Source organism: Myodes glareolus, chromosome 9 (assembly GCF_982192425.1).
Source record: "Myodes glareolus chromosome 9, mMyoGla1.1, whole genome shotgun sequence".
NCBI lineage: Eukaryota > Metazoa > Chordata > Mammalia > Rodentia > Cricetidae > Myodes > Myodes glareolus.
In genome coordinates, this window is record NC_142034.1 from 50,681,458 (window position 1) to 50,693,578 (window position 12,121).

The 12,121-nt window shown below is 46.0% G+C and overlaps 1 protein-coding gene across 2 annotated transcripts in view; it reads right to left on the bottom strand.

Annotated features, from left to right (window-relative positions):
• Positions 1 to 10,600: 10,600 nt before the first annotated feature.
• The window catches only part of Itgae (integrin subunit alpha E), a 57,634-nt gene continuing 56,113 nt past the window's right edge, over positions 10,601 to 12,121 (bottom strand). For both annotated transcript variants that reach the window (XM_087910336.1, XM_087910337.1), the window contains 2 exons: positions 11,754 to 11,864; positions 10,601 to 10,878 (listed from right to left, as the gene is read on the bottom strand). In XM_087910336.1, coding sequence (XP_087766462.1) covers positions 10,786 to 10,878; positions 11,754 to 11,864 — 204 coding nt within the window. In that variant the 3' untranslated portion in view covers positions 10,601 to 10,785. The remainder of the gene's footprint in view (positions 10,879 to 11,753; positions 11,865 to 12,121) is intronic.

Here is a 12,121-nt window from a genome sequence, read left to right on the forward strand (position 1 = left end):
AGATTTAGTGGGGGGCTGTGTGGTGGTGGGCATTGTATATACTGAGGGGTTGGGTATGGTGGGGGCCTACGGGCCAGAGCTGAGGGGCGAGGGGCTGTGCACACTATTTTTTGCTCCTGTGTCTGAGCATTCCACCCCTGCTCCTCTCCTGGCCCTCGTGCTGACTCTCTTGCCCAGTGGGAAGCTCGCTCTCTGAAACTGCGGACTCTAGAGGTTGGAAGACAGGCTGAAGCCCACCGGTGTGATCTCTAATAACGAAAGTCTCAGGGAAAGCCAGGTGGTGGTGGTGCACACCTTTAATCCCAGTGCTTAGGAGGCAGAGGCAGGTGGATCTTTCTGAGTCCGAGGCCAGTCTGGTCTACAGGGAGAGTTTCAGGACAACCAGGGCTACACAGAGAAACCATGTCTCAAAAAAAAAAAAAAATCACCATCTCAGGGGGAAGGTCTCCAGTTTTGCAACTTGCAGGAGAGAAAGGGATCAAACTGTGGTTGGGATGTAATATATGAGAGAATAAATTAAAATTAAAAAGGACATATGCCTGGGCTTTGTCCTTGAATGTCCCATTCATTATAGGAAAGGGCATAGAGATCTACATGTTATTCTTAAAGTGTCATTTGGAAACCATGCCTTGTTATAACTTCAAGCTCAACCCAACCGGTTCCTCAAAACGGCTTATTTTCATATGCCCAAAGTCACCCCCACCCATCACCTTGTCCCATGGCCCCAATTTAGTCCTGGAGAGCACTTTTTTGTTTGTTTGTTTGTTTGTTTCCAGACAGGCTTTCTCTGTGCAACTCTGGGCTGCCCTGGAACTCACTCTGTAGACGAAGCTGGCTTCAAATTCACAGAGATCAACCAGCCTCTGCCTCCCAAGTGCTGGAATTAAAGGCATGTACCACTATGCCAGTCTATCTGCAGAGCACTTTCTTTTTTTTTTAATATTTATTTATTTATTATGGATACAATATTTTGTCTGTGTGTATGCCTGCAGGCCAGAAGAGGGCACCAGACCTCATTACAGATGGTTGTGAGCCACCATGTGGTTGCTGGGAATTGAACTCAGGACCTTTGGAAGAGCAGGCAATGCTCTTAACCACTGAGCCATCTCTCCAGCCCTGCAGAGCACTTTCAATACCTGAGATCTCACTAATTTGCTTTCTGTGTCCCCCGACAAGACCAGAAGCTCCAAGAGGTTGGGAGTCTTACTTTGGATAATCCTATGTCCCAGGCCCAGTGACATGCCTACCACGTGCTAGTTCTGTATGTTTACCAAAGGACTACACAGACTGGGCCTAGTTTTTTAAAAAACATATTTGGACCCTCCACTTTGTTCCAGTTATGACCCTGAAAGCTGAAGGCATCCTATCTCTTGCCAGCCTCCACCTCAGCCCTCACCTAGCACAGCTCTCCAATAGCTGAAGAGGAAGCAGCCACTGCAGAGTGATCTCACCCCCTTGAAGATGCCCACCTGAAATTCTGCTCCAGCATATTGCTGCTCTGGTTTTAGAGAGAGAAGCCTTGCTCTACCATGCCCTCCTACACAGGCACTGCATAGCTGAAAGCGGGCTGCAACTTCCGATAAAACTATCCAGAAGCTTGAGAGACCTTGAAAGATATTTAGTGAGGAAAGAGTTACCTCTTTCTTATGCCCAATGACTGGTCATGACAACAGTTTAATTGAGTCTTTCAAGAAAAATAAAAGGGCTGGAGAGATAGCTCAGAGATTATGAAAACTGACTGCTGTTCCGGAGGTCCTGAGTTCAATTCCCAGCAACCACCTGATGGCTCACACCCATCTATAATGAGATCTGATGCCCAGAACACTATATAATAATACATAAACAAAAATACCTGCACATTAAAAAAAAGAAAAAAAACAGGATAGCAGGATGGCTCAATGGGTAAAGAAGCCTACTGCCAAGCCTGATGATTTGAGTTCAATCCCCAGGGCTCCACATGATGGAAGGAAAGAACCAGTCCCTGCTAGTAGTCTTTTGACCTCCATACATGTGCCACAGCACAAGTGTGCACAGGTGCATATATAATCAACCAATAATAATAAAATTTAATTTGAAAAGAAAGAATAAATTCCAGGGTATATTTCAGAAGTTAGGGTAAGTATACTTTCTTGAGGGTAATGTTTCAAGCGTATGCCTGTATCTGACACTACAGTGTGTATCATAATTTTTCCTGGGGTTTAGTTAAAATAATGTGGGGGTAAATATATTTAAGTTTTGCTCCAGAATATCTGGACTCTATCTCTATATCCTGAGGTCAACTCACCGGGCCCACAGCTCAGACTTAACATCCTCTGTACCCAAAGGGGAGAGGAGTGCTCTAGTTGTCACACTGATACTAAAAATCTAAGCACTGCCTTTAATCCCTGCACTCGGGAGGCAGAGGCAGGCAGATCTCTGTGAGCTCAAGGCCAGCCTGGTCTACAGAGCAAGTACCAGGACAGGCTACAAAACTACAGAGAAACCCTGTCTCGAAATTAAAAAAAAAAGAAAGAAAGAAAGAAAGAAAGAAAGAACAAAATCCAAGCACTGGCTGTTCTTCCAGAGGTCCTGAGTTCAATTCCCAACAACCACATGGTGGCTCACAGTCATCTGTAATGAGATCTGGTGCCCTCTTCTGGCATGCAGGCATACATTGTATACATAATAAGTAAATAATCTTTTTTTAAATATTTATTTATTTATTATGTATACAATATTCTGTCTGTATGTTTGCAGGCCAGAAGAGGGCACCAGACCTCATTACAGATGATTGTGAGCCACCATGTGGTTGCCAGGAACTGAACTCAGGACCTTTGGAAGAGCAGGCAATGCTCTTAACCACTGAGCCATCTTTCCAGCCCATAAGTAAATAATCTTAAAAAAGAAAAAAGTCTAAGGAAATTACCAAAATTATTGCCTGTTCTTTTCTCCTCTTCCTCTTTTTCTCTTTTTGGTGTCAGTTTTTGTAATGCTGGGGCTCCAATCTGAGGCCTTACAAACGTTAGGCTCACACTGAAAGCTCCACCCCTAGCCCTCGCCTGCCTTGAAGAGCCATTTTCTTTGATGTAACAAACCCCATATCAAGAATCTTAGAGTCCCACAATGCCCTGGTAAAATAATCCTTGTCCCTACTGGCATAGTGAGTACTTCAGAGCATTGAGTACCTGCAGAGCCCTGGTAGATGCCTTCCCTGCCTAGCTGAATCTGCACAACCTCCCCCACCATCACTCCCCTGGTTGCCCCTCAGAGCGTAGATGTACCCATGACCATACTGTTGGTGAGCCACAGCTCCTAGGAGCAGGAGTACTTCCAAGTACCTCTAAATGTCATTCCTGGAGTTGGGTCAGGGGCCAGAGGTGAGGCTAGTCTTCAGAGCATCCTCCCTGCTCCTCTCACCCTCTCCTCTCCCAAGTGCCCACCATGCCTCTTTACAATGAACACGGTCTCCAGAAGTCAAGGAGGAGTAGCCAGAGCACCACTCTGTTTCACAAGCTTGTATCTGGTTGGCTGAGCTCAGATATACACTCTGTGGTGAGGGGAGTTAGAACACAGATTCGACAGGCCTTTTCGTTTTTCTAACATCTCCCTTCTTCTAAGACCTGGCATCCTCTAAGCCTATTTTCTCCCTTGGTTTGGACAGGCTCCTGGTATCTTGCTCAGCTGTGAGTCCTGGGATAGTTTTCCTGTAGAAACATAGTGACACTACTGGAGAGACAGCTCAGCAGTTAAGAGTACTTGTTGTGGCCAGGCAGTGGTGGCGCACGCCTTTAATCCCAGCACTCGGGAGACAGAGGCAGGCGGATCTCTGTGAGTTCGAGGCCAACCTGGTCTACAGAGCTAGTTCCAGGACAGGCTCCAAAGCTACAGGGTTTCCTGTACAGGTTTGTTCTCGATAAACAAAAGACAAAAAAGAGAGAGAGAGTACTTGTTGCTCTTACAGAGGACCCAGGTTTGGTCCCCAGGACACCACCAAAAGTTATGGATGGCTCACAACCATCCATAACTCCAGTTCGAAAATATCCCATGTTCTCTTCTGACTTCTGCAGGTACTGGGCACACATACACATACATGCAGGCAAAACACTCCTACATATGAAACAAATCTTTTTTAAAATTGTTAGAAAAAAGTAAGTAAGAAAGAAAAGCTCCCTTTCTCTGGGGTCCAACAGAAAAACACCAGCCGCAGGTGAGTGACCTCAGGGGAGCGGCCAGTGACAGCACTGCTTCCCTCAGTGACTTGGAAGGATCACTTGATCACCCCCACCAATTCCAAGATGCAAGGTCTCCTCCTACTTTCGGCATTAGGGAGAGCGAATTAAAACCTCCCCCTGGCCTAAGAGACTCAAGCTCAAAAACCATTCTTCATAAAATGGACGGGAACCGGAAACAAGGCACGAATCTCACATGGCGTGGCTCTCGGAGAGTTCAGCTGCTGTTTCCACATGATGAGCTCTAGTTTCCTGCCCCCAGGGAGAGGGGAGGCCAGGAGGTAGGGGATTTGAAGGCAACCTTTGATAGAGGGCTCTGCAAGATTATGTAACTCTCCTTCAAGAGTCCCAGGATCCTAGAAGCCAAGTGTGAGAAAGTTTGACAAGAAAGGGTTCTCAACTTTTAGGAAATGGAAAAAAAAGAAAGAAAGAAAAGAAAGGGTTCTCCAAGGGCAATTTGTTCTTTAATTTCTTTTGCTCTAAGAAGGCCTACTATGGCCAACATATTTCATAACAGGTATTTCTGAAACCCGTTCTCTTTTCCCACCATGTGGGATATGGGGATTGATCTCAGATGTTCAAGCTCGGCAGCAAGCACCCTTGTAGAGGGCAAGAGGTCCTTGCGCACACAGAGAAGACCTGGAGAAGCCAGGGAAAGTTAAATGTGTAGACTTACTTTTGTCGAAGGAAGGATGAACTTCAAAGGAAGTTTACCAGTCTTCAGTGAACATTGGGAAAGGCTGTAGTTTACAACCTGGTGATCCTTTGTTATCCTTGGAGCCTGAGTTTATCCCCCAGAATTTATGTTCTGTTTATCCCAGAGCCTATCCCCCTAAACCTTGAGCATTGCTTCTAAATCCATAAAAGCCATCCTTATGAGTGATGTCATTAGTCCTTTACAACAGCCTAGGTGACTTCTGTGTTATCTTAGGGCCAGGCCAATCCTGACTCCCACTGTTTACCTCAGTACTTCTCCCTAGACTCTAAATCTTAAGCACTGTTTCTGAGTCAACAGTGCCCATCTTTATGAAAGAAGTGAGATGTACTTTGTAAAGAATTTCAGTGTAACCAAGGGGCGGTGTGACCTTTAATCCCAGCACCCAGGAAGCAGAGGCAGGTGAATCTCTGACTTCCAGGACAGCTTGGTCTACAGAGTGAGTTCCAAGACAGCCAGAGCTACATATAGTAACCCTGTCTCTGGAAAAAAAAAAATCCAATGTAAACATGTCTTAAGCTTTGTCATACTCACTGAACTGAGGTAACTGTCATCAGAAAACTTTTTTTTCCCAAAATTGTGCTGTGATTAAATATGGCTAAAATAAACAACCTGGGGTCAGACTCTAGAAGTTTGGCCCAGCCCCAGCTAAGCCTGGCCAAATGGAGTTTCATTCTTACATCACCCGATTCTTTTCCCTGCTGACCATAGAGGCTTCAGGGACTCCCGCCCCCACCTACCACATACCCTTACCCACTGAGCCATCTCACCAGGCCCTCATAAATTTGTTGCTAATGTTCCTTAATTGCAGTCAAGAAGAGAAAGGAAGCTCTTTGCTGTGGGAAGCATGCTTGTGACCACAAGCCATCTTAATTGACAGGTTGGTAATTATTACTTAGCTTCAGTAGCTAAGTAATTGAGGAGAAACTAAACAAAGATACCAAACACTTAAAAACATATATGACTGGCCCAGTGTGGAGGTGCATGCATTTAATCCCAGTATTCGGGAGGCAGAGGCAAGAGGATCTTTGAGAGTTCAAGACCAGCCTGCTCTACAAAAATGAGTTCCAAGACAGCTAGAGCTACGAAGCAAAAACCCTGTCTCAAACAAACAAACAAAATATGACTGCCAATTGAGTACTGAAAAGGAAAAAGATTTAAACTTGAGTCAGCCAAAGCCACCAGGCACTGATGGCTCTAACAAGGCACATTTGTTTGTTTGTTTGGCTGGCTGGTTAGTTGGTTTATTGAGAGAGGGTGTCTCTGTAGCTTTGGAGCCTGTCCTGGAACTAGCTCCTGTAGACCAGGCTGGCCTCAAACTCAGAGATCCGCCTGCCTCTGCCTCCCGAGTGCAGGGATTAAAGGCGTGCGCACCACCGCCCGGCTACAAGGCACATTTTAAAAGGAAACTAGCTTTCTTCTCCTTGCAATCATTTCTCCCTGTTGAAGTTTCTCATCTATATCCCTGTTTGTCGTCCATGGGTCTAGAGTGGCAATCAAACCAGAATGAGTGTGAAATTCTCATATAAATTCTCATATAACAAGGTGTCACAAGAAAAGCCACAGAATCAACTAACCTGAACTCTTAGGGGCTCACAGAGCCTGAACTGCCCCCTAGAGAACTTGTGTGGGACTGACCTAGGCCCTCTGTTACAGTTGTGCGGCTTGGTCTTCTTGCAGGACTCCTAACAGAGGGATCAGTGGCTGTCTCTGACTCTGTTTCCTGCTTTTGCGACCCTTTCCTCCTACTGGGTTGCCTCAACAAGCCTTAATGGAAGAGGAGGTGTCTAGTCTTACTGCAACCTGATATGCCACAACTGGCTGAAACACATGGGAGGCCTGCTCTTTTCTGAAGAAAAAGGAGAAGCAGTGGATGGGGGGAGTATTGGAAGGAGAGAAGGGAGCAGAGGGAAACTGTGATCCGGCTGGGAAAAAAATTAATTAATATCAGGGTGTCTGTGGCTCCTCAGACATTCTAGCATGATTTTTGTGTCCCCACCTCTCTATTCAGCTTCATATTCACCAAGATTCACACTACAGCCCAATCAGTTCATGTGTGCCTTCTCATGGTCTTCATTTTCCAACATCTGGACACCTGCCCAGACAGATCCCACCTCAGTCCTCCGCAGCGTCACAGCTGTGTAGGCATATGTCTCCTTCCCTGCCAGGATCTGTGCAATTTAGGGTTCACTGATCTCTTGCTTGCTGTCACTAGTTGGACCCAGATCCTCTGAACAGGGCTATAAGGGCAGAGAAGACTTTACCAGTCAACCTCCATGAAATAGGCAGTGCTAAGACTTACAACGGCTGGCCGGCGGTGGCACATGCCTTTAATCCCAGCTCTCGGGAAGCAGAGGCAGGCGGATCTCTGTGAGTTCGAGGCCAGCCTGATCTACTAGAGCTAGTTCCAGGACAGGCTCAAAAGCTATAGAGAAACCTTGTCTCTAAAAACCAAAAGGAGAGAGAGAGAGAGAGAGAAAGAGAGAGAGAGAGAGAGAGAGAGAGAGAGAGAGAGAGAGAGAGAGAGAGAAGACTTATAAAACTATGTGGAAATGAGTTCGCACCTCCTTTAGCCTGTATACTGCGGTGTCTGGTGTAAAAAGACCAGTCTTCATTTCTATGCACTTCTCGTGGAAGATTTCAACAGAGATTCTACTAAAGCACTAGGTCAGTCAAGACTTCAATATGCACAGCCACCCTCTTGACTCCATGCACTGAGATGCACAAACTCTGGTCCCACAACTAGCATCCTCCCAGAATATATCTACATCCTCATCACCTGGCGTGTGTGCCAAAACCACAGATGCCCCGGGCTGCACGATAGCATCTGCCTTCAGGAGTGAAGTCAAGGGACCTGAACAATTGTGTACTTCTCTACCCATCCAGGACTGAAGAGCACTGCTCCATTCTGGGGCTGCCCAGTCCATAGTGAGGCTTTTATGGAAAAATCATTAGACTTTGGGTCTAAATACTTTTCAATTTGTTTTGTTTTGAGGCAGGGTCTCACTGTGTAACTCTGACTGGCTTGAAACAGAATGGCCTTGAACTCACAGAGCTCCGCCCACTTCTGCCCCCTAGTGTTGGATGTATACCATTATATACAGCTCAAAATTCTTTAACAATGACTCTGCCATTTACTAGACTTGGGACCTTGGACAAGTTTTCTTCTCCTTAAAACAAAACTAAGACCAGGTGTGGGACCAACCTCAGGTCTGGTGGTGTGTTACCATGATGCTGTAAGCCCAGCATTCAGGAATCTGAGGCAGGACAGTTTCTAAGTTCTAAGTCAGAACACAAGACCCTGCTGTCAAGCCAGGCTGAGCTACATAGTAAGTACCCATCTCAGAAAACCAAGCAAATAAAAGATGTACAGAGCATGCTTCCTTAAATGGGACTAGAGCATTCAGTGGGGGAGATCAATGAGACATCTCTTTCTACTGTGGTCTGCCTGAAACGTACCACTTCAACTATGGATGCAGGCAGTAGTTAGCACTGCAACCCAGTTACCACAGAAAGCATGACAATTTTCCTCTTACATTGTACCCATTGCAGATATTGTTAGGTTTCAAATGTGGGTAAATGGCTGAGGTGCCTATTTAAGATCAAAGCAGGTGCTGCCAAGTGTTCCCAGAATCCCTCGGTCCCTACAAGTTACAGGATATGACTGGCATACCCTGCCCCCTACCCTTAACTCTCTAGCCCAGGGGCTGAGTTGCCCTCTCCCCAGAGGCTCTTCCCTATATAATCCAGACATTTTGGTTTTCAGCACTTTTGGTACCTTTGGCCTCCTAGCTGCTGCACCTGGTTCCCTTCTCCTTCCCCCTCCCTGCATGGTTCAGGGTAGTGACCACTCTGGAATCTCCCAGCTGTGTCCATCTCTGGCTACACTCTCCCTTTTATCTACAATAAACTTCCTCCTCCACCATACCAGGAGCACACGTCCTTACCTTTTTATTCTTTTTTTCATTCAGATATGTCTAAGTACATTTGACGGGCATCACTATTGTGAAAGTAAGGTAGTCACAAGACCTGCTGTTTTAATGCACTAATAAAGCTTCATGCATACAATTTAAGAAGCATTTTTGATTATTATATATTTTTCTCGTCACAAATGTTTGTGTATTTCAAGTACATAAAGAGGACTGGAGAGATGGATCATCAGCCTAAAGTCCTAGCTGCTCTTTCAGAGGATCCAGGTTCAATTCCCAGCCCCCACACATGATGGCTCACAACTGGCTGTAACTCTGGTTCTAGGGGATCTTATGTCCTCTTCTGACCTACGTGGTGGACAAGGCATCATGTGGTATAATACCATGCATACAAGCAAAAAACTTATACATAAAATAAAAATCAATATTTTTTAAAAGATAAAAATATACATAGAAAAATGGGCACAATAAAATACAACTGTAGTTCTAGCAGTGAGGAGACAGAAGCAGGAGGACCAAGAATTCAAAGACACCCTTGTTAGGTTTCTGAGGCAACATTAAAAGACAGAAAGAGACCAGAGTTTGATCTTCATGCTGGAATTGTGTTCACTAGCACACAGCAAGGGGCAGTCTCCCTCCTGTGTGTAACTGAGGGGTCTTCCAGGGGGAAACACTGGCTGCCAGTCTTTACACGGGGGCAGGTAGCGAGGAAGGTGTTCCGGCCATAGTCTATGCGTCTCTCCTGCAGTCTCCCTCCTTCCTGAAAATGTTTGTCCAAAGAGAGACAGACCGTGTTGAGAGACAGTCTGTCTCTAGAGACGTTCCTTTCTGTGCTGACCTGGGACTCCTGCTTCACCACTGAGGCACTCTGTCCGTCTCAGCTATTACAGAATTGAGTCCAGCCCAGTGTCTTCATCTAGGAGACAAACTCCAAGCCATCGATCGGCCCCTAATTCTTGGCAGCCAGGTGGGAAACAAAAACATGTCAGTAATCTGTCCTCCCGAAGTGGGCCAATGCATTCTCTTCCTGCTGGCACTTCAGCCTTAATCTCAGACTTCACAATCAAAAAACAAGCAAGGGATTCTAAGAGGCCAGAACTTGCCCTGGGCAGAAGAACCATCTAGTGACCACTCTGCCGTCAGCCTGTGTTGGGCTACTGGACCCTGAAAACCGAGAAAACAACTGAAAAACCTACCTTAAAATAGTGTATTTCCAAGTCATTGCCCTCTTGTAATATACTCAATAAACTAAAAATAATAATTATTTAAGGAGTATAGTAAATTTCAGATAAGGGCCCAGCTTGGTGGTGCATGCCTTGAATCCCAACACTCAAGAAGCAGAGGCAGGGGAATCTCTGAGTTCAAGACCAATCTACACATACATGTGCATATATATATATATATATATATATATATATATATATATACAGATAAATATACACATACACTTACTTAAAAATAAAATAAACCTTTGTTTAAAAGAATATAAAAGAGTCAAGCTGGGTGTGGTGGCACTCCTCTTTATCCCAGCATTCAGTTGGCAGAGGCAGGTGGATCTCTGTGAGTTCAAGGCCAATCTGTTCTATATAGTGAGTTCCAGGACAGCCAGGGCTATGTAGAGAGATCATGCTTCAAACAGTACGACAACAAAAGAATATAATAATATTTTTAAATAGGAATAAAAATTTGGCCAATCAGTCATCGAAACACATGGCAAATTCTGGAAAATACGTACACACTAGAGGCACTGCTGTAAAAGTAAATTTATTTAAGAGAAAAACGTGTCCAAACTTCCCTTTTGCACAGTGCACAAACACTATGGGGACAATGTGTGGCTGTGAACAACACTCTATGGTTTGTTATGTTCCTAGGTCGTCCTAAGGCAAGTATGTGGCAGACCCTGGGCGTCCAGGCTCCGGGACTGAAGCAGGCTCTAATCTTCCTCCAGCAGACTGTCGGCCTTCAGCTGGGCCCTGCGTATACTCTCCAAGTTCAGCTGCTGATATTTCCTCTTGAAAAAGCCACACTGAAACAGCAAGGAGGAAGCCTCATGACAAACCCGAGGTGGCCACCTGCTTTAGAAACAGTCTTCAGACTGTGGCTAAACAGCTCCAGACTCCTGGCTTCTCTTTCCTCCCTCTGCCCTCCTCCGAGCTTTCTGGGCCCTCCCTGTACTTTCCTCAGTGCTGCCTGCATGGTGCTCATCCCACAAGGAGAGCTGACCTCCCAGGGCCCTCTGACCTGCCACAGCACTTAAATACCTTTAACTTAACTAACTGGGAGTCATGTCGGTGGATCTAATCCTCTTTTGGGGAACATGCCGAGGACGGCCCACCATGCTAAAGACAAAGATGGCACAGTCTCCTACAGGAGCTCAGGATGGGGGGCGGGGTGTGACACTGAGGTTTGATGACTGGAAGCCAGCACAGGGCATCCAGGAGCCTGGTTAAGCCTTCTGAGGAGCTGGGTGAAGGGTGAGAGGGTGGGAACTGGCGCTTGCAAGCGCCCCAACAGAGAGGCATGAACCTATTTAGGGAATGGGTCAACTGGTCTGGGGAAAAGAATCAAGACTTACAGGTGTGAGAGGCAGAGGTCAGGATGTGGAAGGCCTCAAACAACACCAAGAAAGTCTGGACTCTGGGGCAGGGAACGATAAAGGACTTTAAAAAACAGGTGACAATCTGATCTGTCTTAGGAACCTCTCTCTGTGCTCAAATACTTCAATTAGGCTTTTGTTTTTTCAAAAAGACACTGTCAGGTTCATCTGTCTAAACAAAGGAAAGAGCCCACAAGGTCAGGGTAGGTGCACTAGGTCTGAGTTGAGCTGTCCTCAAATGCACTGAAACCAGTACCAGAGCCCAGTGCCTTCTCCTTCTTACAAACAGGAGGAGTGGAACTGACCTTGACTAGAAGGGCTATGATCGCAACCAAGAGCAGGAGGCCTCCAACACTGCTGCCAATGATGACGGGCAAAGAGTAGAGCACCTCGTCTTTCAGGAAGATGACAGTGATCTGGGTAAAGAGACGGTCCGATAAGTCAGTAAATTACAAGGGAGGAAGAGAGTCCATGTTATTTTAAGGAGCAAGAGGTAAGGACTTGGTAGCAACCTGCATATTGATCAAGACTGATGAGGGGACGGCAAAAGCTGAGCGTCCCCTGACACAGCATTTTCCATCGCCTCAAACCAGCTTCTGATCACAGCACTTTACAAGAAACTATTCTGGTCTCCGACCTGGATGAGCTAGGTCATCGGGGGATGTGCCCTTGT